Source organism: Ornithorhynchus anatinus, chromosome X4 (assembly GCF_004115215.2).
Source record: "Ornithorhynchus anatinus isolate Pmale09 chromosome X4, mOrnAna1.pri.v4, whole genome shotgun sequence".
Classification (NCBI taxonomy): domain Eukaryota; kingdom Metazoa; phylum Chordata; class Mammalia; order Monotremata; family Ornithorhynchidae; genus Ornithorhynchus; species Ornithorhynchus anatinus.
The window spans coordinates 2,380,555-2,403,965 of NC_041752.1; the positions used below are offsets into that span (position 1 = coordinate 2,380,555).

Genomic DNA, 23,411 nt, shown 5'->3' on the forward strand with positions numbered 1-23,411 from the left:
TACTAAGGGCTTCGGAGAGGACAATAGAACAGTAAATAGCCGCATTCCCTGCCCACAACGAGCTTACACTCTAGAGGGGGAGAGAGACATTCATATAAATAAATAAATTACAGATATGTCCAACCAGATAACCTGTTTCTACTCCAGTGTTTAGTAGAGTGCCTGGCACATAGTAAGCACTTAAGAAATATCATTAAAAAAGAGGGCTGGGGTAGGGCAAATATCAAATGCTGAAAGGTCACAGATCTTTCCGGCCTGACATGTCGCTTCGCCCGGATTTATTATAATACAGTAATAGCATTTGTTAAGCACTTACTACGTGTCGGGCCCTGTTCTAAGCGCTGGGAGAGATACAAGTTAATCAAGTTGGACAGAGTCCCTGTCCCACATGGGGCTCACGCTCTTAATCCCCATTTCCCAGATGAGGGAACTGAGACACAGAGAAGTAAAGTGATTTGCCCAAGGTCCCACAGCAGACAGATGGATTTGACATGACTCTCCAGGAGTGACCACTTCCAGGGTGAGGCGGGAGGGTCTCCTGGCCAGAGAAGAGGCCCGGTAAATCCCACCGTTCCCAGGTCCCCCGCCCGCCCACCCCTCAAATCGAGGACCGCCCCCCCAAGGAAGGCGAGCCCTGAGGCTTGGTGTCGCTGATGGGCTTTTCTTAGCAGCAAATAACCACCCTGGGCTCGGAACCCAATTTTCAAATTAAAACGCCAATTCCAAGCCCACAACCAGCTGCCAGCTGAAAAGCTGCCACCGAGAAGGAGTTCGGCCCCATCTCCCAGCCTCCCCGCTGCTCGATTCCCGCCCCGGTCCCGGTCCTGTCCGCCCTGGTCCCGTCCACCCGAGCCACTGGAAGTCGGGGATGCCAGGGGGCTTCCCCCATTCACTCTCCCCCGGCAACCCCGCCGTCAAAGCCTTATTGAAGGCATTTAGCAGCACGGCCTAGCGACTAGAGCCCGGGCCTGGGAGTCAGAAGATCATGGGTTCTAATCCTGCCTCCGCCACTTGTCTGCTGGGTGGCCTTGGACAAGTCACTCCACTTCTCGGGGCCTCATTACCTCATCTGTAAAATGGGGATTAAGACTGTGAGCCCCATGCCGGACCGGGATCGGGTCCAACCCGATTTACTTGTATCCATCCCAACATTAAGTACAGTGCCTGCCACATAGGAAGCGCTTAACAAATACCACGGTTATTATTATTATTATTATCTCTTCCAAGAGGCCATCCTTAAGCCCTCCTTTCCTCTTCTCCCGCTCCCTTCTGTGTCACCCTGACTTGCTCCCTTTATTCATCCCCCATCTCAGCCTCTCAGCACTTATGTACCTCTCTGTAATTTATTTATTGATATTGTCTATCTTCCCCTCTAGACTGTAAGCTTGCTGAGTGTAGGGAATGTGTCTGTTCTATTGTTGTATCAAACTCTCCCAAATACTTAGTACGGTGGTCTGCACACAGTAAGCGCTCAATAAATATGATTGCCTGACTGAGGGATCTAGGCGGCAGCAGGGTGGAGGGGAGAGGATGGGGGGAGTCCCCACCCCCCCAGATGGGGACACATCGTTTCCCCAGATTGAGGCTTGAAGGGGACAGGCGGGAGGGGCTGCTCTTATCTAATTACCTCATTGAGGCCTCCTCAGCTCGGCTAATTGTGGTATCTGTTAAGCGCTTACTCTGTGCCAGGCACTGTACTAAGCGCTGGGGTAGATACAAGCTCATCAGGTTGACTAGTCCTTGCCCCACTTGGGGCTCACAGCCTTAATCCCCTTTTTTACAGAGGAGGGAACTGAGGCCCAGAGAAGTGAAGCGACTTACCCCAGGTCACACAGCAGATATGTGACAGTGCCAGGATCAGAACCCAGGTCCTTCTGACTGTCAGACCCATGCTCTATACACTAGGCCACACTGATTCTCACTATAAGCTCACTGTGGGCAGGACAGATGCCTATTATTTTTATGGGTATTGGTTAAGTGCTTATTATGTGCTAGGCACTGTACTAACCATTGGGGGTAGATACCGTCCCACATGGGACTCCCGGTCTTAATCCCCATTTTACAGACTAGGGAACTGAGGCAAACGGAACTGAAGCGACTTGCCCGGGGTCTGACTTTAAGACCCATCCAAACTCCAGAGAAACAAAAACTCAAAGTCCCCGGACTCAGCTCCCCAGTCAAAGCATAACCCCTCAATAAAGGTGTAAAACACCCCAAATTGCTATGCCTCCTACGTAAACATTTATGATTGTGTGTATGTGTGTGTGAGAGAGAATCAGAGAGAGAGAGAAAGGAGGAAATAAAGAGTAGAAAAGGGAGAGAGAGACGAGGAAAGAGTCATAGAGACAGATTGGGTGTATGTGTGTGTCAGAGATAGTCATAGAGAGAAAAAGAGAACGGGAGAAGGAAAGAGAGATAGAGATCCAGGGACAGAGTCAGAGAGACAGATTGTGTGCGTGTGTTTGTGAGAACTCATTCATTCATTCGATCATATTTATTGAGCGCTTACTATGGGCAGATCACTGTACTAAGTGCTTGGAAAGTACAATTCATGAATAGAGACAATCCCTGCCCAGAGTTATAGAGAGAAAGAGAGAGAAAAGGAGAGGGAAAAAGAGGGAGAGAGAGACAGGGACAAAGTCAGAGACAGATTGTGTGCGTGTGTGAGAGAGGAAGTCATAGAAAGAAAGAGAGAAGGGAGAGGAAGAGGTAGAGACAGGGTCAGAGTCACAGAGACAGATTGTATGTGTGAGAGAGAGAGTCATAGAGAAAGGGAGTAAAGAGAAAGAGAAAGGAAGAGGGAAAGGGAGACAAGAAGACAGGGAGAGAGTCAGAGACAGAAAGAGAGAGAAAGACAGAAAGAAGCCCAAAGAAACAGAGAGAAAGAGAGACAGGGATAGAGTCAGAGACAAAAGAGACAGAGAGAAAGCGAGAAAGAAGCCCAAAAAAACAGAGAGAAAGAGAGAGGGTCAGAGACTGGGACTGAGTCATAGAGGCATAGAGAGAAAGAGAGAGACCTAAAGAGAAAAATTGAAAGAGAAACAGAAAAAGAGAAAGGGAGAGGGATAGAGAGACAGGAACAGAGTCAGAGAGGCATGGAAAAAATGAGGAAAAGAGAGAGGAAAAGAGAAAAACAGAGTGAGATAAAGGGAGAGGGAAAGGCAAAGAGAAAGGAATTGAGTCGAAGAGACATGGAAAGAGAAAAACGGAGGAAAAGAGAGAGTGAGACAGGGACGGAGTCATTGAGACAGAGAAAGAGAGAAAAGAGTGAAGAAGAGAAGGATAGAAAGGGAGAGGGAAAGAGGGGGATAGAGAGAAACAGAGAGAAGAACAGAGACATAGAGAAAAAGAGAGAGAAAAGAGAGAGAAATTGAGAAAGAGGGAGAGGGATAGAGAGATTAAAAACAGAGAGAAACAGAGAGACGGCAGAGATCTAGCGAGAAAGAGACATATCAAAAAAGAGACAATGAGAGAGAGAAGGGGGGGTGGGAAGGGACGGGGGACACAGGGACAATCCAGACAACTGTCTTGCATTACTGAATCCCAGAGGTTTTTGAAGGGAATTTGCTAAGAGCCAGGGTGGTGTCCCTCCTCTGTGTTAACCCATGCAGGCCGGGGGCGTTTGGGGGTGGGAGGTGCTCTGCGGCCTGGTGGGGAGGGGTTCTGCGGGGCACTCCCCTGCTGCTCTAAACAGCCGTTGTACACTGACTGCATGTTTACTCGTACACACACGCACACGCATGCACGCACGTCTCCACAGTGATTCCTCCTCCTTTCATTCACTCATTCAATCGTATTTATTGAGCGCTTACTGCAGAGCACTGTACTGAGCCCCCGGAAAGTACAATTCCGCAACAGGTGGGGACGGTCCCTACCCGACAACGGGCTCGCAGTCTAGAAGGGGGAGACGGACGGCAAAACGAAACAAATCCTCTACCCGATGGGGTTTTGTTTTAATGGAATCTCTTAAGCGCTCACTACGTGCCAGGCGCTGTACTAAGCGCTGGGGTAGATACAGGTTAATCAGGTTGGCCACAGTCTCTGTCCCACACCGGGGTCGCAGTCTTAACCCCCATTTTCCAGGGGAGGGAACTGAGGCCCAGAGAAGCAAAGCGACTTGCCCAGGGTCACGCAGCGGACAAGTGGCGGAGTCGGGTTGAGAACCCAGGTCCGTCTGACTCCCAGACCCAAGCTCTACCCACTAGGCCACACTGATTTTGAAACGCCCCTCCTCCTCCTCTTCGTCCTGGCCGTTCTCCGGCTGAGAAGCGGCTTGGCCTAGTGGCTAGAGCCCCCGCCTGGGAGTCGGAGGACCTGGGTTCTCCCCCCAGCTCTGTCAGTTGTGTGCCGGGTGTCCTCGGGCAAGTCCCTTCACTTCTCTGTGCCTCGGTTTCCTCAACTGCAAAATAAGGATTCATTCATTCAGTCGCATTTATTGAGCGCCTTACTGAGTGCAAAGCACTCTACTAAGCGCTTCGGAGAGTACAAAAGAACAATAAACAGACACATTCCCTGCCCACAATGAGCTCGTTACCTTGTCTCCCTCCTACTTGGACTGCGAACCCTACGAGGGACGGGGGCTGTGTCTGACCTCATTAACTTGTAGTAATAATATTAATTATGGTATCTGTTGAGATCTTATTATGTGCCAGGCGCTGTTCTAAGCGCTGGGGTGGATATGAGAAAATCGGGCTGGACGCAGTCCCTGTCCCACGTGGGGCTCGCAGTCTCAATCCCCATTTTACAGATGAGGAAACTGAGGCCTAGAGAAATGAAGTCATTTGCCCAAAGTCAAACAGCAGACAAGAGGCGGAGCCAAGATAAGAACCGATGACCTTCTGACTCCCAGGCCCGGGCTCTACCCACTCCGCCGTGCTTCTCGGAGCTTAGAACAGCGCTTGACGCGTCATAAGCGCTTAACAAAATACCGTAAAACCAAACAAACAAAGCCACTTTGTCCAACCCTGCCAACCCCGGTGCAGGTTCAGATTGTCCCGGGTTGCCGGTCCCGGGGTGTAGGTTGCGGGGGGTTGGTCTGGAGAGAAGGGGAGAGTGAAACCCCCTCAGTGACCGCCTGGCATCAGGGGCAGAGCAGGAGACTACCCCGCTGGGCCCGACTGCCCGCCTTTCCCTAGCCCAGGGGTGAGCTCTCCCTCTGTGACTGTTGACATTTATTGAGCGGCTCCATATGGTGGTCCCTCTCCCGGGCCCGGAAGGCCCAGCCGGGGAAGGGCGGTTTCTCCCGGCTCCGGGAATGACTTCCCCGCATCCCCGGAGCCGGGCCCAGAGGCCACGTGTGCACCGGGCTCGATTGATCGGCTCCCGCTGGCAGGCGTTCAAAGCACACAAGGGCTGGGGCGGCGGGAGACGCACAAGTGGAAACAGACGCGGCTGTCGGAACTGGCCGTCCCGGCCCTGGGGCTGGGGGTGCAGGGGTGGGAGACCACCGCCTGTTCCCCCCCGTCCCGAGATCCCGGCCCTGGGGCTGAGCCAGGGCCGGAAGCTCGGTTTGGGCAGGGAACGTGGCTGCTGATTCTCTTGGATTGTACTCTCCCAAGTGCTTAGAGCAGTGCTCTGCACATAAGTGCTGAAACGTGAAGAAATAATAGACGGTAATGAGTAATAGTAATAAATAACAAAGGAGCAGTGTGGCCTCATGGATAGAGCACGGGCCTGGGAGTCAGAGGACCCGGGGTTCATTCATTCATATTTATTGAGCGCTTATTGTGTGTAAAGCACTGTACTAAGCCCTTGGGAGAGTACTATACAGCAAAAACCAGACACATTCCCTGCCTACAGTGAGGTCACAGTCTGGAGGGGGAGTCAGACATTAATATACACAACTAAAATTACAGATATATATACATAGATCCGGTTCTATTCCTGCCTCCACCACTTATCTGCTAGGTGTGGCCTCGGGTAAGTCACTTCACTGCGCTGGCCCTCAGTGACCTCGTCTGGAAAATGGGGGTTAAGAGCGGGAGCTCCACGAGGGACATGGACGGCGTCCAAGCTGTTTAGCTTGTATTTACGTCGGTGCTTAGAACGGTGCCTGGCACGTAGTAAGCGTTTAACAAATACCATTTAAATAAAATAAAATAAATACCATTGATCGATCGATCGATTGATAGACGGCCAGGGGCTCCGGATGTGGGACTGGGCCGTCCTGGTAGTGGCTGCCCACGCTCGGCCCGGCCCCGGTTAGCCCTAAGACTCTCTCTGCAGATCCTGGCTAAAAATCCAAAAGCCCGTTTACCCCAAAGCCCATTCAAGCCCTTTCGTTGTTACCGGTTGTTACCGGTCGTTACCGGCCCCAGCCTCGCTCACCCACCAACGTGCCCTTCCCCGCCCACGCACGCACAGATGCACGCACGTGTTCACATTTACACACTCGCACACATGCCCTCCCTCAACCCGACACAGATACAAGGGAGCACGTATGCATCTGCCCATGTATGCACCCTCAAATGCACACAAATACACACATTTTCACACACACACACACTTCCCCGTGGATCCACACAAAACGTCCACACTTCCCCGTGGACTCGTCCTCACAGAAAACACACCCACACTTACACATGGACTCACAGAAAATACAAATACTCCCCAGAGGACTCACACTCACACAAAACACAAATGCACATGGACTCGCACCAAACACACACACATTCACTCCCCTCTGGACTCACACAAAACATATACATACACGCTCCCCCAAAGACTCCAGTCACATAAAACACACTCCCGCAGACTGTAGGGAAGCCTAGCGGATAGAGCACCGGGAGTCAGAAGGAGCTGGGTTCTTATCCCAGCTCCACCGCTTGTCTGCCGAGTGACCTCGGACAAGTCATTTCACTTCTCTGGGCCTCGGTTCCCTCATCTGTAAAATGGGGATTAGGACCGTGAAGCCCGTGTGGGACAGGGTCTGTGTCCAACCTGATTAGCTTGTACCTACCCCAGTGCTTAGTACAGCGCCTGGCACAGAGTAAGCACTTAAATCCCACAGTAATAATTATTATTATATATCTGATAAAGAGAAATCATTTGCCGAGATAACCAACGGTTCTTACTGTCCAAAGGAGGGATGGGAAGACTTCAAGGAGGGGGTGGGTTGGGACTAAGTTCTGAAGGAGGTGAAGAGGAAAGGGGAGGGCACTCCAGGCTGGGGAAAGAGCCGGAGATCTTTCCAGAAGAGAGGGGAGCTCTAGCCAGTGCTCGGGACCGGTGGAGAGAGCAGGAGACCAAGCAGAGATATTTCAGGAGATGAAGGCAGGTGGGGAGGGATGGGGCCAGCTGGAAAAGGCTGGAAGTTGTCATTTTCTCCCAGCAGCACCTGGAAGCCCCTTTCTCCATCTCCGGAGGGGCATAATGAGATCGGCTCTCGGAAACCCGAGAGTCTGGAACATCGGAGCGTGGAGCGCCCGAGCACCGGAGCATGGAGCATCAGAAGATCAGGAGACGGAGCACCGGCACGTGGAGCATCAGAGCGTCAAAAGCACCGGAGCGTGGCGCCTCAGAGCATCGGAGCACGGTGCAGAGCACCAGAACACGGAAAGTTTGAACTGGGAGCATCCGAGTGTAGAGCGGCGTGGCTTAGTGGAAAGAGCCCGGGTTTGGGAGTCAGAGGTCGTGGGTTCTAATCCCAGCTCCACCGCTTATCGGCTGTGTGACTGTGTCACTTCATTTCTCTGGGCCTCAGTTACCTCATCTGTAAAATGGGAGTGAAGGCTGTGAGCCCCACGTGGGACAGCCTGATGACCTCGTATCTCCCCGGGTGCTTAGAACAGTGCTTGGCCAATAGTCAGCGCTTAACAAATGCCATCATTATTATTATAGAGCGTTGGAGTTTGGAGAACTGGAGCATGGAATATCAGAGCATCAGAACATGGAATATTGGCATCGGTGGAGCACTGGAACTTAGAGCGGCGGAGAAAGGAGCAGAGGAGCTCAGAGCACTGGAGCTTGGAGCATCAGAGCATCAAAACGTGGAGCCACTGGCCCTTGAAGCACCAGAATGTGCAGCACTGGAGCTTGGAGCAACAGAGAAAGGAAAACAGGCGCTCGGAGCATCCGAGCTTGGAGCATCAGAGCATCTGAACATGAAGCATCAGTGAATCGGAACATGGGGCACGAGAGGGTGGAGCACTGGAACTCGGAGCACCAGAACTTGGTCATTACTGTTAGCGGGTGCTCAACGTAGCTTCCGGCGGACTTCCACGGTATGTTCCATCTGACATCGTGTTCTAATAAGCGCTTAACCAATACCACCATTATTATTATTATTATTATTCACTGTGGTATTGGTTAAGTGCTTACTATGTGCCAAGTACTGTAATACTCGGGGTGGACACAATCAAATGGGGCTCACGGTCTCAATCCCCATTTTACAGATGAGAGGCCTGAGGCACAGAGAAGTGACTTGCCCAAGGTCACACATGGGCGGACACAGCACGCAGCGTTCCATGTGTGGGCAAGAGACCGAACCCTCCTCGTTCTTACCCGCTCTGACCCCTTCACATATAATAACAACAACAGTGGTGTTTGTTAAGCGCTTACTACGTGCAAAGTACTGTTCTAAGCACCGGGGTAGATACAAGGTAATCAGGTTGTCCCACGTGGGGCTCACAGTCTTCATCCCCATTTTACAGATGAGGTGGCTGAGGCCCAGAGAAATGAAGTGACTTGCCCAACGTCACACAGCTGAGTGGCGGAGCCGGGATTAGAACCACGTCCTCTGACTCCCAAGCCTGCGCTCCCTTCCACTGAACCACGCTGCTTCTCATATAAATATGCCACCCTCCGGGAGACAGGAGGAGGGCAGACTGTGGGTAGGTGATATCAGAGGCGATCGCGATGCCGGTGCCAAGTGGGAAACCGAGTCAGCGCTCGGGCCCTGGGCACCTCGGGGAAGATCACCCCTCCGCCACCCGGATTTGGGAACCCGAGATGTTTCTTCCTCCGCGTCCCGCTAGGTTCCAGCGGGCAACGGCGGAGAAATCGTTGCCGGTCAACTGGAGGCTCCGAGAGGTCGCGAGATCAGGGTGGCACGGGTGCCCAGAGCTCTGTGCCCGCAGACCGCCGGCCCTCTGGCCCCCGCCTCCATCGCCCGCTAGCCGGGGACACCCAAGTCGAGGCCGGTTATTCCCAGAGGCTCCAGGCCCACAGAGGGAATTCTGGAAGGTGACAGCCACGGTGGTGACCCTGATTGATCTTTTTTTTCTGAATAGTATTTGTTAAGCACTTACTATGTGTCCAAGACTGTTCTAAGCATTGAGGTAGATACAAGGGAATTAGGTGGGACACAGTCCCTGTCCCACGTGAGGCTCACAGTCTAAGTAGGAGGGAGAACAGGAGACCTGAGGCACAGAGAAGTTAAGTGACTTGTCCAAGGTCACGTAGCAAGCATCTGGCAGAGTCGGGATTAGAACCCAGGTCCTCCGACTCCCCGGCCCAGGCTCTTTCCACTACTAGGCCATGCTGCTTCTGGGAAATAGAGAAGCAGCGTGGCCTAGTGCATTGAGCATGGGAGTCAGAAGGATCTGGGTTCTAATCCCCGCTCTGCCGTTTGTCTGCTGTGTCACCTTGGGCACGTCGCCTCACTTCTCTGTGCCTCAGTTACCCCATCTGAAAATGGGCGTTAAGACTGGGATCCGCATGTGGGACAGGGACTGTGTCCAACCCGATCAGCTTTCCTCTACTGCAGTGCTTAGTACAGAGCCTGACACTTACTAAACGCTTAGATACAAAAAAAAAAAACACCAAACAGCCAGTCTTCTGAGTTTTCCCGTATCGCCAACCGAGGGTCCGAGGGGCTTTAAGACCCCCAAACCGGGTCTCTCCCATCTGTTCACCCTTCAAACCCCAGCCTGCCCCCTTAAACCCCATCTCGCTCGCCCTTCTCCTCACTTAACGTGTCTGGACTCAGTTTCCTCAGCACCGCAGCACTTCCGTCCCTATCTGTAACTTATTTCTCTATCTTAATATCTCTCTCCTTCTCTATACAATAAGCTCACTGTGGGCAGCGAACCTGTCTATCGACTCTCCCAAGCGCTTAATATAGTGCTCTGGCCACAGTAAGCGCTCAGTAAATAGCACCGACTGATTTCCTTGTTGGTAAAATGGGGATTAAATATCTGTTCTCCCTCCCGCTTAGAGTGGAAAGCCCTGTCGGGGACAGGGACGGGGTCCAACCTGATTCTCTTGTACCTCCCGCAACACTTAGCACATAGTAAGTGCTTAAGATATGCTATTATTATTAATATATAGTATTATAAATAATAGTCTTGCCTTTCCGCCCATGACCCGACACACCCTCAGTATGAAAAGTTTCTACTTACAAGGAGGCTGATAATAATAATTGTGGCATTTTTTAAGCACTTACTTTGTGCCAGGTACTGTTTTAAGTACTGAGGTAGATATAAGCCCGGTGTGGGCAGGGATTGTCTGTCTTTATTGCTGAATTGGACTTTCCAAGCGCTTAGTACAGTGCTTTGCACACAGTGAGCGCTCAATAAATACGATTGAATGAATGAATGAATGACTATAAGGTGATCAAGTTGGATACAGTCCCTGTCCCACATGGGACTCACAGACTTAAACCCCATTTTACTAGATGACCTATTGTGTAGACTCTCCACCGACCAGTCCAGTCCCCCACCGCTGGCCAGAGAAAGATCTCTTAGCTGCGGACCCTCTCTTAATTAATCAATCGATGTTATTTATTGAGCGCTTACTGCGTGCAGAGCACTCTGTCCGCTGGGTGACCTTGAGCAAGTCACTTCACTTCTCTGTGCCTCAGTTCTCCCTCCTACTTAGGCTGTGAGCCCTCGTGGGACAGGGATCGGGTCCAACCCGATTAACTCGAATCTGCCCCAGCGCCGAGAACAGTGCTTAACACATAGTAAGCGCTTCACAAGTATGATTATGGTTGTCATTGTTAAAAATCAGGCTGCGGGCCTGCAAAAGGGGGCCTGCAGAGGAAATGCAGGAAGCTGAAGCTTTTGGACTTTCCCTCCTCTTTATCCCCCTTTTTCCCACCTGTCTCGATCCCTCTGTGTTTCTGCCACTGATGGGTAATTCTCCCTGGCTAATAATAATAATAATTTTGGTACTTGTTAAGCACTTACTAGTTGGTGGAGTCTTTTCTCCCTGGCTCTGAGCCCTTCTACTACAGCTTCCATCTGCCGTTAGCCCTCTCCGCTCAGCCTTCGGGCCACATCTGCTCACTTAAGGTTCTCTTTTTTTCTTTCTTGTTCTCCTGAGTTCTTACTGTGTGCAGAGCACTGTACTAAGTTCTCTCCTCCTCTGTCTCCCTCGCTCAGTGGTACTGAGCACTTATTGTGTGCCTCGCACTGTGCTAAGCTCTCTCCTCCTCTCCCCATTCCCCACCTCTGTCGCTCTCTTTCTCTCAATCAATAGAACGTATCGAGCACTTACTGTGTGCAGAGCACTGTTCTAAGCTCTCTCCCCATCTCTCTCTTCCCCCCCCCAGTCAATGGTATTGAGCGCTTAACTGTGTGCAGCGCTCTCCTCATCCCTCCATCTCTCTCTCTGCGTCTCCCTCTCTCAACCAGTGACATTTATTGAGCATTTACTGTGTGCAGAGCACTCCACTACGCTTTCTCCTCCTCTCCCCATCTCCCCCCCGCCTCTCTTTTTCAAAGGATTTGAGCATCTACTGTGTACAGAGCACTGTACTATGCTCTCTCCTCTCCCCATCTCTCCGACCCTCTCCCTCTATCTCCCTCTCAGTGGCACTGAGTGCTTAACTATGTGAAGAGCACTCTACTCAACTCCCCATCTCCCTGTGTCTCCCTCTCTCAATCAGTGGTATTTGGGGACTTATCCACGTGCAGAGCACTGTAGTAAACGCTCCCCCGTTCCCTCCTCGTCTCCCCATCTCCGTCTCTCTCTCCCCATTCTCTAGATTGAAGTTACCACCCCCAGTTGAAATCCTCCCTTTTCCCCATCTCCATTTCCCTCATCTCCTGCTGCTTCCAATCCGCTCAGGCAAGTTCCGGAGAAGGAAAAGGCTAGCCCACCTTCCACCTGCCCTCAAGGACCTTCCAATCTAATAATAATAATAAGGTGACATTTGTTAAGCGCTTACTATGTGCCAGTCACTGCTCTAAACGCTGAGGTAGAGTAATAGATAACATCCCCTTGTGGGCAGGGAAAAATGACTACCAACTCTTTTATTGAACTCTCCCAAGTGCTCAGTCCACCGCTCTGCCCCCAGTAAGCACTCAACAAATACTACTGATTGACTTTTTTTATTTTGGGGTATTTGTTGAGCGCTTACAATGTGTCAAGCACTGTTCTAAGTGCTGGGATAGATACAAGCTTATCAGGCCGGGCACAGCCCCGTCCCACGTGGGGCTCTCGGTCTTAACCTCCATTTTACAGATGAGGTCACTGAGGCCCAGAGAAGTTAAGAAGTTAATTACTGAGATCATTATCATCACCATTAACCTCATCACCTCCATCCCCATTCCCAACATTCCCCCATTCTCTCCCCTTCCTCATCGTCATATCTTATAGCCATCCACGTCATCTCTTATCTTTGTTTTTATTTTTCGGTGATATTTTGATTTTCCAAACTACTTTCACACCACTTATCTCTTCTTCCCCCTCACCCCATCCCCCTGAGGCAACCCGATGTTCCAACTCCATTTCAAGTGGAGAAAACTGAGACCCGGTGAGGTAAAGTGACTATTCTTAATGAGAGAAGCCATGTGGTTTAGTGGCAAGATCCCGGGCTTGGAAGCCAGAGGGCATGGGTTCTAATCCCGGGCTCTGCTACTTGTCTGCTGTGTGACCATGGGGCAAGTCGCTTCACTTCTCTGGGCCTCACTTCCCTCATCTGTAAAATGGGGATGAAGACTGTGAGCCCCACGTGGGATAACCTGATCACCTTGTATCTGCCCCAGCGCTTAGAACGGTGCTTGGCACATAATAAGCACTTAACAAGTACCATAATTATTAATGTTAGTAATAATAATAACAGCAATTTGCTTCCTTATTCAGCCGCCCTCACCCCCATAAGCACTTATGTACATATCCATAATTTATTTATTCATATTAATGTCTGTCTCTCCCCTCTAGACTCTAAGCTAAATGTGGGCAGGAAACATGACTACTCTCTCTGCTGAGTGCTATTTCGTATTCACCCAAGTGCTCAGCAGAGTGTTCTGCATGCAGTAAGTGCTCAATAAATACAATTACTTGATAAGACTATTTGTTAAGCACCTCCCACGGGGCTCTGCCCCGGGATAGAGACAAGGTAATCGGGTCATATAAAGTCCTTGTCCCACCTGAGATTCACACACGGGTTTCACAGTCTAAAGAGAGAAAGAACAGATGAGGAAACTGAGGCCCAGAGAAACTGTCCAAGGCAACCCGACAGGCAAGTGGTGAGGCCGGGATTAGAACGCAGTCAGCACCCAGTACTATCGACTGTACTCTCCCAAGCGCTTAGTACGGTGCTCTGGACCCACTAAGCACTATTCATTCATTCACTCGAACATATTTATTGAGCGCTTACTGTGCACTGAGTGCTTGGGAGAGTATAATAAAACAATAAACAGATACATTCCCTGCCCACAACTCAGTCAATACCACTGATTGATGGATTGGAACAGGGAAGCCAAGAGGGGTCGGTGAGGCCTTGGTCAAATCTGAGACCCTAGAACCAAATGGCCCTCCTCCTCCTCCTCCTCCTCCTCCTCTTCATCCTGAGAAAGATGGCACCGTCTGATCCCCCCGCCGCCCTTCCAAAGCAACTTCTGGACGTGGCCAGGCTCCGACCCGCAACCCCAGGCCCAGCCCACCTCCCGAGGCCTGAAAGGACCGGACTCAGTCGATGCCTCCCGCCCCAGCCGAGACCTCAAACGCCCAGTGGCTTTTCCCTGCTTGTTCCACCCAGGTTGAAGCTCCGGTCCTTAAGCGACAGCTCCCCCTTCCTCGTGTAGGCCTCCCTGGGCCTCCTGCGTCCCTCCGGGCCTCTGGGGAGGGCCCGGGGGCCCGGGCTGGGGGAAGGACAGGACTTGGAGGCTCGGGCGAGGGGGGCTGCCCTTCTTCCCCACAGAATCTGCACCCGGGGATGGATGGCAAACAGCTCCCTGGAATTATATAATCACTGCAGCTGCTCGGGAGAGAGCTGGGTTCAGGGTTGCCATAGCGTTGGCATATTGCTGAAAAGGAACCCAGGTCACCGTCACTCTCCCCCCGCCCCCCGTTCTCTCCCTCCGTCTCTGCTTCTGTCTCTTCACCTGTCTCCCCCCCATCGCTCGGTCCCCATCCCTCTGTCACCCGGGCGCGCACACCCGCAAACACCCATCTCCACCGACCTCCGCGCGGCATACGCGCCGACACACATGGGCACGCGTACCCACTGACACACACTCACACCCAGCGTGCACACACACGCACGGGCAAACCCGCACATACGTTCACACAGGCACAGCCCCCCCATGCACACCTTCGATCGCACACACGGCCTGGGTTTCCGCTTCCGGGGAGAGGAGGTGTGCCACGGTGGGGAAGGGGGAAAGGGTGGGGGGCAGGTGCGGGGGGATGGAGGGGGTCTGGGGGAGGGGGCTGAGAATCTGAGGTGGAGGGAGATGATGCCGGAGGAGCGAGAGGCCCAAGGGGCAACCTCCGGTGGTGATTAAACTCTCATCACCACCATCACTACGAACACCACCGCCGACCGTGGATGCCGTGGCCTCCCTCCGGAGGGTCCCTCGGTTCCCCGCGTGCTGGACCAGGGTGAGACAGGGAGATTAAGGCCCCGGGTCATGTGGTCACCCCATCCCACCCAGATCACCCCCTTCCCATCCCCTCCCCAGACACCTGCCGCTCAGCAGGGAGAGGGAGGAGGAGGAGGAGGTACGGGGGAGGAGGGAGAGGGGACCACAGGCTGCCGTCTGGCCGCCCCCGCTGACCGGCCGGCCTCGTCCTGAGGGGCAATGGGCACAGTGGCCTCAGGGGCAGGAGAGAGGGTGGCAGCAAAGCAAGCAGAGGGAAGAGTCCGGAGGGTGGATTTAGGGGGGAACCAGTCTGGGGGCCGGGGGGGGAAGGCCTCAATCGGCCACCGGCCCCGGGAGGAGGACTAGAAACTGACCACGAGTGACCCCATCTGTCCCCAGCAAGAAGATAGAGTCACAGACCCAAACACCCACCCACTCACCACACACACACACGCGCACACACACGAAGGCACCCCGAGGGGGGAGGCAGGGTGAAGGGTAACTCAAGTACTCCGCCCCACCATCCGACTTCTCAATCTTCCCAGTAAGACCACCACCATCAACCGGGGAGGTCGGGACAAGGCTTTGGAATGGGGGGGGATACTGGAGGTTGGGGGGGTGGGGGCATGGGGCAGAAAGTTTCTCTAGAGAGGAGTTCTCCGATGACCCCTCTGGTTCCCGGGTTAGGGGGGCAGTCGGCGAGGGGGCAACCGGGGTGGCCACGGCGGCCTGGGCGCGGGAGAGAGAATTCCACCGACCGCTCGCCCTACAAACGTTGCCAGAGGGAGGTGGCTGGGCCCTGCCAATTGGAACCTGGAGCCCCCCCACCACGGACAACCTCCCCCAGGGTCGCACGAAGGGAGTGTGTACGTGGAGATGCGGGTGTGACTGTGTGTGTGTGCCTGCTGGGGGTGGGGGTTGTATGGTGGATGGGGATACGTGTGCGAGGGTTCAGATGTGTGATGGGGGTGTAGGGGTGTGTGTGTGTGTGTGTGTGTGTGTGTGTGTGTGTGTGTGTGTGTGTGTGTGTAAGCATCTGACGGTGATCGTCTGGGCGAGTATGTGTCTGGGCGAGTGTGCGTCTGGGCGAGTGTGTGCGTGTGGGAGCGAGTGTGTGCGTGTCTGGGGGCGCTTGTGTGAGTGCGTGTTTTCGTGTGGCCACACAGCCGCAACCCGCCCGTCGCCACCCCGGCCTCCGGGGGGCCGTCGGCCACCCACACCCGGCTGCCCAAGGGACCCGGGGCCCGGCCGGTCCTGGGGGGCGGGGAGGGGCCGGGGAGGGTCCCGGGGCGGGGACCGGGGTGGGTCCAGGGGGTCCGGGGACGATCCGGGGGTGGTCCAGGGCGGGTCCGGGGGGGTCCTGGGGGGACCGGGAGCGTGCTGGGGGTCCGGGGACCATCCGAGGGGGATCCGGGGCGGATCCGGGGGGTCCTGGGGGGATCGGGGAGCGTCCTGGGGGGCCGGGGACCATCCGAGGGGGTCCTGCGGGGGCCGGGGGGTCCTGGGGGGCCGGGGACCATCCGAGGGGGTCCAGGGCGGGTCCGGGGGGTCCTGGGGGGACCGGGGATGACCCGAAGAAGGTCCTGGGGGGATCCGGGGGGTCCCGAGGGGACCGGGGAAGACCCGAGGAGGGTCCTGGGGGGGTCCTGGGGGGCCCGGGAAGGTCCGGGGCGGGGGTCCGGCGCAGCGCCCCTCTGCCCCCTTTTCCCCTTCCCGGACAGGGAAAGCTTGTGGGAGTGCCCCCTTTCCTCCGGACCCCGATCCCCCCGGGGACCGCCGGCCCCATCCCATCCCATCGGGGGAAGCCCGCGGGGGGCTTGGGAGGAGGGGGGGTCCCGGGCCCCGGCTGGACGCCCCCCGGGAGGGGAAGGCAAAGGTGATGGGGGGGGGGGGTCCCTCCTTACCTTGGTGATTCTCCTGGGGAATGTGCATCCTCTTCGTCCCAACGGGAGCGGGAGCGGGAGCGGGAGCGGGGAGGAGACCCCCGCCGCCTTCAGCCCACAGCCAAGCCCCGGGCTTCCCGCCCCTCCTCCTCCTCCTCCTCCTCCTCCTCCTCCTCCTCCTCCTCCTCCTCCTCCTCCTCCCGGTGCGGGTGTGGGTGCGGGAGGTGCGGCCGCCGGGGCTCCGCACCGCATCCTCGGCCCATCCGGGCCTGCCCCACTCCGGACCCCGGACCCCGGATGCCCCCTCCTCCTCCTCCTCCTCCTCCTCCCTCCTTCTTCTTCCTCCCTCCTCCTCCTCCTCCCTCCTGTCTTGGGGGGGCGGGGCCGGGGGACCCGTCGGGGGGTCCCCAGCCCGACCCCGCTTCTGCAAAGGCGCCGGACAGGGACGGACGGGCGGACAGAAGGACGGACGGGCAGAGTGACCGACCGACCTAGGCGGGATCCCCTTCCTCCCCTCCTCCTCCTCCTCCTCCTCCTCCTTCCCCTCCCCCCGCCCATCCCCCTCCCCTCCCTCCGGAGGCAGACGCTCTGAGCGCTTCCAGATGTGTCAGATGCTCCACCGACATTCCCCGTCCCCATCCCCCCCAAATCCCTTCCCCCACCCCCCCAAAGCCCCCCAACCCCTTCCCCCCAGCCTCCCCCCCACCCCCTCCCCCAAATCCCCCCATCTCCACCCCCTTCTACCCCCACCGGCACCTGGCCCGGGTGGCAAGAGAGGGGGGTCCCTATTCGATGCCCTCCCCAACGCTTAGCCCAACGCCCCGCACCCCGCCAGCCCTCCATCAGCACGACCCGGGGCAAGAGCCCGGGCTCGGGAGTCGGAGGGCGTGGGTTCGAATCCCCGCTCGGCCACTCGGGCCGCTGGGCGACTTGGGACAAGTCACTCAACTGCTCTGGGCCTCGTCGACGGTGTTGATGTTGGTAACGTCTGGGAAATGGGGATGAAGACGGTGAGCCCCAAGGGGGACCCCCTGACAACCGTCGATCTGTCCCAGCGCTTAGAACAGTGCTCGGCACAGAGTAAGCCAAATTCCGTCATCACGATTCTTATTACTACCACCTCTTACACCGATTCGGCCGCCGCTCCTTCAACTCGAATAGAGTTGCCTCTCCTGCTGGTCCTCCCGAGGTTGGTGCTCCGGAGAAGCAGTTTGGCTTAGGAGGGTGTCAACTGGGGAGTCGGAAGGACCTGGGTTCTAATCCCACCTCCGGCACTTGCCGGCTGTGTGACCCGCGTGACCTCGCTCTGCTTCTCTGGGCCTCAGTTACGGCGTCTGGGAAAGGGGGATTAAAACTCTGAGCCCCCTGGATGGAGGGAGGACAGGGACTGTGTCCATTCCGATCGGCTTGTCTCTACCCCGGTGCTTAGTACAGTGCCTGGCACGTAGGAAGCGCTTAACAAATAATCCAGTTATTTGTAGCCAGACTACTTGTTTTGCTTTGTTCTGTTTTGCTCTGCTGTCCGTCTCCCCCGTTTAGACTGTGAGCCCGTTGTGGAGCAGGGATTGTCTCTCTCTGTTGCCGAGTTGTACACTCCAAGCGCTTAGTACAGGGCTCTGCACATAGTAAGCGCTCAATAACTACAACCGAATGAATTATTACTATTATTACCATGGCATTGATGCCTGACTACTGGTTTTGTCGTCTGTGTCCCCCTTTTAGACCGTGAGCCCACTGTTGGGCAGGGATTGTCTCTATCTGTTGCCCGATTGTACACTCCGAGCGCATAGTACAGTGCTTTGCACACAGTAAGCGCTCAATAAACACGATTGAATGAATGTTTACTACCCCTAAGAGTAAACTGCTCCCGATATTACTGCTATCACCGCTCCAGATATTCTACTAGTATTAATACTGCTCCTGCTAATACTAAAACTGCCGTTACTATTGATTCAATCGTAATTACTGAGCGCTTCCTGGGTGCAGAGCCCTGTACTAAGCGCTTGGAATGTGCAATTGGGCCACAGGTGGAGACAATCCCTGCCCCACAACGGGCTCACGGTCTAAAAGGGGGAGACAGACAGAAAAACGAAACCTGTAGTCAGGCATCAATACCATCAAAATAAATAGAATCATAGATATGGACACACCATTAATAAAATACTAATTTTATTCACCGTACTAATAGTTCTGCCCGTGCTCCTAATATTAGCGTTAGTGTTCCTGCTACTATTATATGTGCTAATATTCCGGCTACAATTACTATTGCTATTACGCCTGCTAGTAATAATGATGATAATATTTGTTAAGCACTCACTATGTGCCAAGCACTGTTCTAAGCGCTGAAAATATAATTACGGTATTTGTTAAGCGCTAGCTATGTGCCAAGCAGTGATCGAGGCGCTGGGGTAAATACAAGGTCATCGGGTTGCCCCCGTGGGGCTCACTGTCTTCATCCCCATTTGACAGAGGAGGTCCTGAGGCACAGAGAAGTCAAGCGACTTGTCCTAGGTCACACAGCAGAGACGTGGCGGAGCCGGGATTAGAACCCACGACCTCTGACTCCCCAGCCCGGGCTCTTTCCACTGAGCCACGCTGCTTCTCCTGCTAAAACTGAGAAGCAGCGTGGTTTGGGAGTCAGAGGTCGTGGGTTCTAATCCCGGCTCTGCCACTCGTCTGCTGGGTGACCTTGGGCAAGTCACTTGACTTCTCGGTTCCCCCAGTCACCTCATCAGTCAAAATGGGGATTAAAAAATGTGAGCCCCAAGTGGGGCAGTCCGATTACCCTGTATCTACCCCAGCACTTAGAACTGTGCTCGGCACATAGTAAGCGTTTAACAAATGCCGTCATCATCATTATTATTATTATTATTGGTCCTAATGCTGCTGCTGCTATTGCTGTGGCTACTTCCATCCCTGCTACCGCCGCCCACAGCCCCCACCTCAGATGCAACACGGAGGACCACCAGCCGGGGGGGGGGGAGATTAGGAGTCCCCCACATCCCAGGGCGCAGGTGGGGCGGCATGGGAGGGTGAGATAGGGATGGACTTGACTCACCGCCACTGCGCTGCCCGCAACACACTCTCCCCACCCTTCATGCCCGCCATACACACAACAAACACACAAACACACACGCCTCACCGTCACCGAGCTCCAGGGCCCCTTCCCTGCAGCCCCCACCCCATGACCCGAACTCACACCTCCGTTCCAAGAACCCAACTACAATTCGTTGGCATAGAGATCTCTTTGAGACGCCGGCTCGGACGGAGCGGCCCAAGGTTTGGAGACCCAGTCTCAGTTAGATGGTGAGCCTCATGTGGGACAGGGTCCGTGTCGGGCCTGTGTCTCTTGCATCTTTCTCCAGGAGCTTAGCACAGCGCTTGGGATGTAGTAAGCTCTTCAAAAATACCACCATTCTTCTTCTTGTGGAACGGGTCCCCTTAGAAGCACCTGAGAAGTGGGAAATTTGGACTGAAGAAGTTGGAGAAGGGAGGGATGACGGGATAAGAATAATACCTTAAATGCATAAGGCTCTCTTCCCCGCAACCTCCTTCTCTCCTCACGACATCCCTGGTTGGTCGGGAGAGGCAGGGATTATTCTCCCCTTTTTAAAGATGAGGAAATTGAGGCCCAGAGAGCCGAAGAGACTTTCTCGAGGTCACCAGCAGGCTTGGGGGGCCGAGGCTGCAATGGGAACCCCAAGCGTCCAGACTCCCAGGTCGTACTAATAATACTAATACTATTTATGGTGTTTGCAAAGCGCTTACTATATGCCAAGCACTGTTCTAAACACTGGGAATAGATACAAATTAATCGGATTGGACAAATCCCCGTCCCACATAGGGCTCACCACCTTAATCCCCGTTTTTCCCATGAGGGAACTGAGGCCCAGAGAAGGGAAGTCACTTGCCCAAGGTCACACAGCAGACAAATGACAGAAATGGAGTTACAACCCAGGTCTCAGTGGAAAGAACCCGATCTTGGGAGTCAGAGGTCATGGGTTCGAATCCCAGCTCCGCCATTTGTCAGCTGACTGTGGGCAAGTCACTTAATTTCTCTGGGTCTAAATTCCCTCATCCGTAAAATGGGGATTAACTGTGAGCCTCACGTGGGACAACTTGATTATCCTCTATCTACCTCAGCGCTTAGAACAGTGCTCTGCACATAGTAAGCGCTTAACAAATACCAGCATTATTACTCTCCCAAGCGCACATGGTTAAGATATTATTATCATCATCACCCTGCCAAGCGCTCAGTACAGTGCTCTGCACACAGTAAGCGCTCAATAAATACGATTGAATGAATTGAATGAACGCCGCATTCATAGCTGCGTTTAGAGCTCTAAACCTGGCCATTAACATCCTCTATCTTCTAGGCCACGGAAGCAGCATGGTCTAGTGGTTAGATCCCGGTGCCTGAGAGTCAGAGGATCCGAGTTCTAATCCCCGTTCTGCCACTTTCCCGCTGAGTAACCTTGGGCAAGTCACTTCACTTCTCTCTGCCTCAGTTCCCTCATCTGCATAATGGGGATTAAAGCCGTGAGCCCCGTGTAGGACACGGGCTGTGTCCAACCTGATCAGCTTGTGTCTCTAGGCTGTAAAAAACTCATTTTGGGCAGGAACGTATCCACTAATTCTGCGGTACTGTCCTCTCCCGAGCGCTTGGCACAGTGTCCCGCACATAGTAAACGCTCAGTAAATACCAGGGATTGATCGAAGCTGCGTTTTAAAAGCCCTCGGTCCCACTCCACTCCATCCAGCTTCTGCTCAGGCAGAATGTGTCCAGGCTTAGTTATAGCTTGATAACGGGGCCCAACACCAAGGACACAATCACACCGATTAAGTCCAGGAGGAATTTGACCATCCTACATGTACATGTGCAGAAGATTAAAATTCTCCACATGCTTCCCAAGCCGCCAATTCTCTCCTCCGCTCCTGCCCCGGATAGGGGTTGAAAAGGGAAGACAAGATGAATGGACGGCGGCGAAGCCATCTCGGGACACCTTCCAGCAAGGATGCTACGGCCGGATTCTCCCCGGCTCCCAGGGAAGCAGTGTGGTCCAGTGGTTAGAGCAGGGAGTCGGAAGGACTGATCCCCGCTCCGCCGCTCGTCTGCTGTGTCATCTCGGGCAAGTCGCTTCACTTCTCTGGGCCTCAGTTCCCTGATCTGGAAAAGGGGGATTAAGACTGTGAGCCCCAGGTGGGACAGGGACTGTGTCCAGTACGATTACCTTGCATCTACCCCAGCGCTTAGTACAGTGTCTGGTACACTCCACCAGGGCCGCCAACTCACAGCGTGGGCAATGACCATGATGTTGACAGGCTACAACCGGGGCGGGTCCTTTTCCCGTTCCTTTTTGCACAAGGGAGCCAGGTGTCCTGCTGCAGACCGGATGGGGAGGGTTTTTCAAGTTCTGTCCTGACACCTGGGGCCAAGATGGGACAAGAGAGGCCCAGAATGGGAGGGGAAAGGAGAAATGAGACCAGACAGCTTGCTCCTCCTCCTCTTTCTCATTTTCTTCCTCTCCTTACTTTCCTCCTCCTCACATTCTTCCACCTCCTCCTCCTCCTTTCTTTCTCCTCCTCCTCCTCCTTTCTTTCTCCTCCTCCTCCTCCCCACCCTGAAAACCACCGATGGGTGAGACCGGACCCTGGACAATACTCCTGGAAAAGATGTAAAACGGGAGAAAAGTGTCTGTAATCGATTCTGCGGAAGGGAGCCAGAGGCTCCCGGGGCCAGGATCCAAGCCCTGAGGAAGATGGACTGGGGCCCGGGCTGAGATAAAGACCCTCCATCCTTTCAAGAAACCCGTGGTCCAGGAGGCTTTGTCGTGGACTGACCAGAGTCCCCCCAAACCAGGGGGGTCTGTTTGGAGAGTTGGGCCAGAGGCCTTGGCTTGGCACCCTGAGAATCCCTTTGTCTGTAGGGACCACCCTCCCCAGATAAACAGTGTGGTCTAGTGGACAGGGCACATGCCTGGGGGTCAGAAGGTCCCGGGCCGTAATCCCGGCTCCGCCACTTGTCTGCTGTGGGACCTCAGGCAACTCCCTTCACTTCTCTGGGCCTCAGGTACCTCATTTGGAAAATGGAGATTAAGACTCTGAGCCTCATGTGGGACAGGGACTGTGCTAATCTGATTTGCGTGAATCTTTCTCCCTCCCTCCCACCCCCAGTGCTTAGTACAGTGCCTGGCACAGAGTAAGCACTTAACAAATATCACAGTTATTATTATGAGGTCCCAGAAGGAGATAATGAGTCTCCCCTGCTCTCCCTCTCTCTCTCTCTCCCCCTTCCCTCCTGCTGCATGGACGAATTCAGGCATCTGGTGTCAGAAAGCCTGGGGGAGAGCATGTGGACCTGGGAGACAGGATGCCTGGGGCCTAGTCCCCTCTGACTTCAGGCAGGTGTGACCTCGGACAAGTCACTTGGCTTCTCTGGGCCTCAGTTTCCTCATCTTTAAAATGGGGGCAGGAAGATAGAATGAGCTAAGCGATGCGGATACCCTCTATAAACTCAAAGTGTTCTTATTATTGGCTGGGACTCCCACTCTAGCTCATTATGTCCTTAATTCTGATGTATTGCACTCACCCAAGGGCTTAGTCCAGTGCTCGGCACATAGAAAGCGCTTGATAATAATAATCATTGTGGAATTTGTTATGCGTTTACTATGTGCCAGGCACTGTACTAAGAGCTGGGGTGGATACAAGCAGATTGGGTTGGACACAGTCCCTATCCTACGTGGGGGTCACAGTCCCAATCCCCTTTTTCAGATGA

General features: G+C 54.2%; 1 protein-coding gene across 1 annotated transcript in view; it reads right to left on the reverse strand.

The window, feature by feature from the left end:
- The window catches only part of CACNA1C (calcium voltage-gated channel subunit alpha1 C), a 150,281-nt gene extending 133,512 nt beyond the window's left edge, over positions 1-16,769 (reverse strand). The window contains exon 1 of the mRNA XM_029054421.2: positions 16,658-16,769. Within this exon, the coding sequence (XP_028910254.1) occupies positions 16,658-16,685 (28 nt within the window). The 5' untranslated portion in view covers positions 16,686-16,769. The remainder of the gene's footprint in view (positions 1-16,657) is intronic.
- Positions 16,770-23,411: the final 6,642 nt, after the last annotated feature.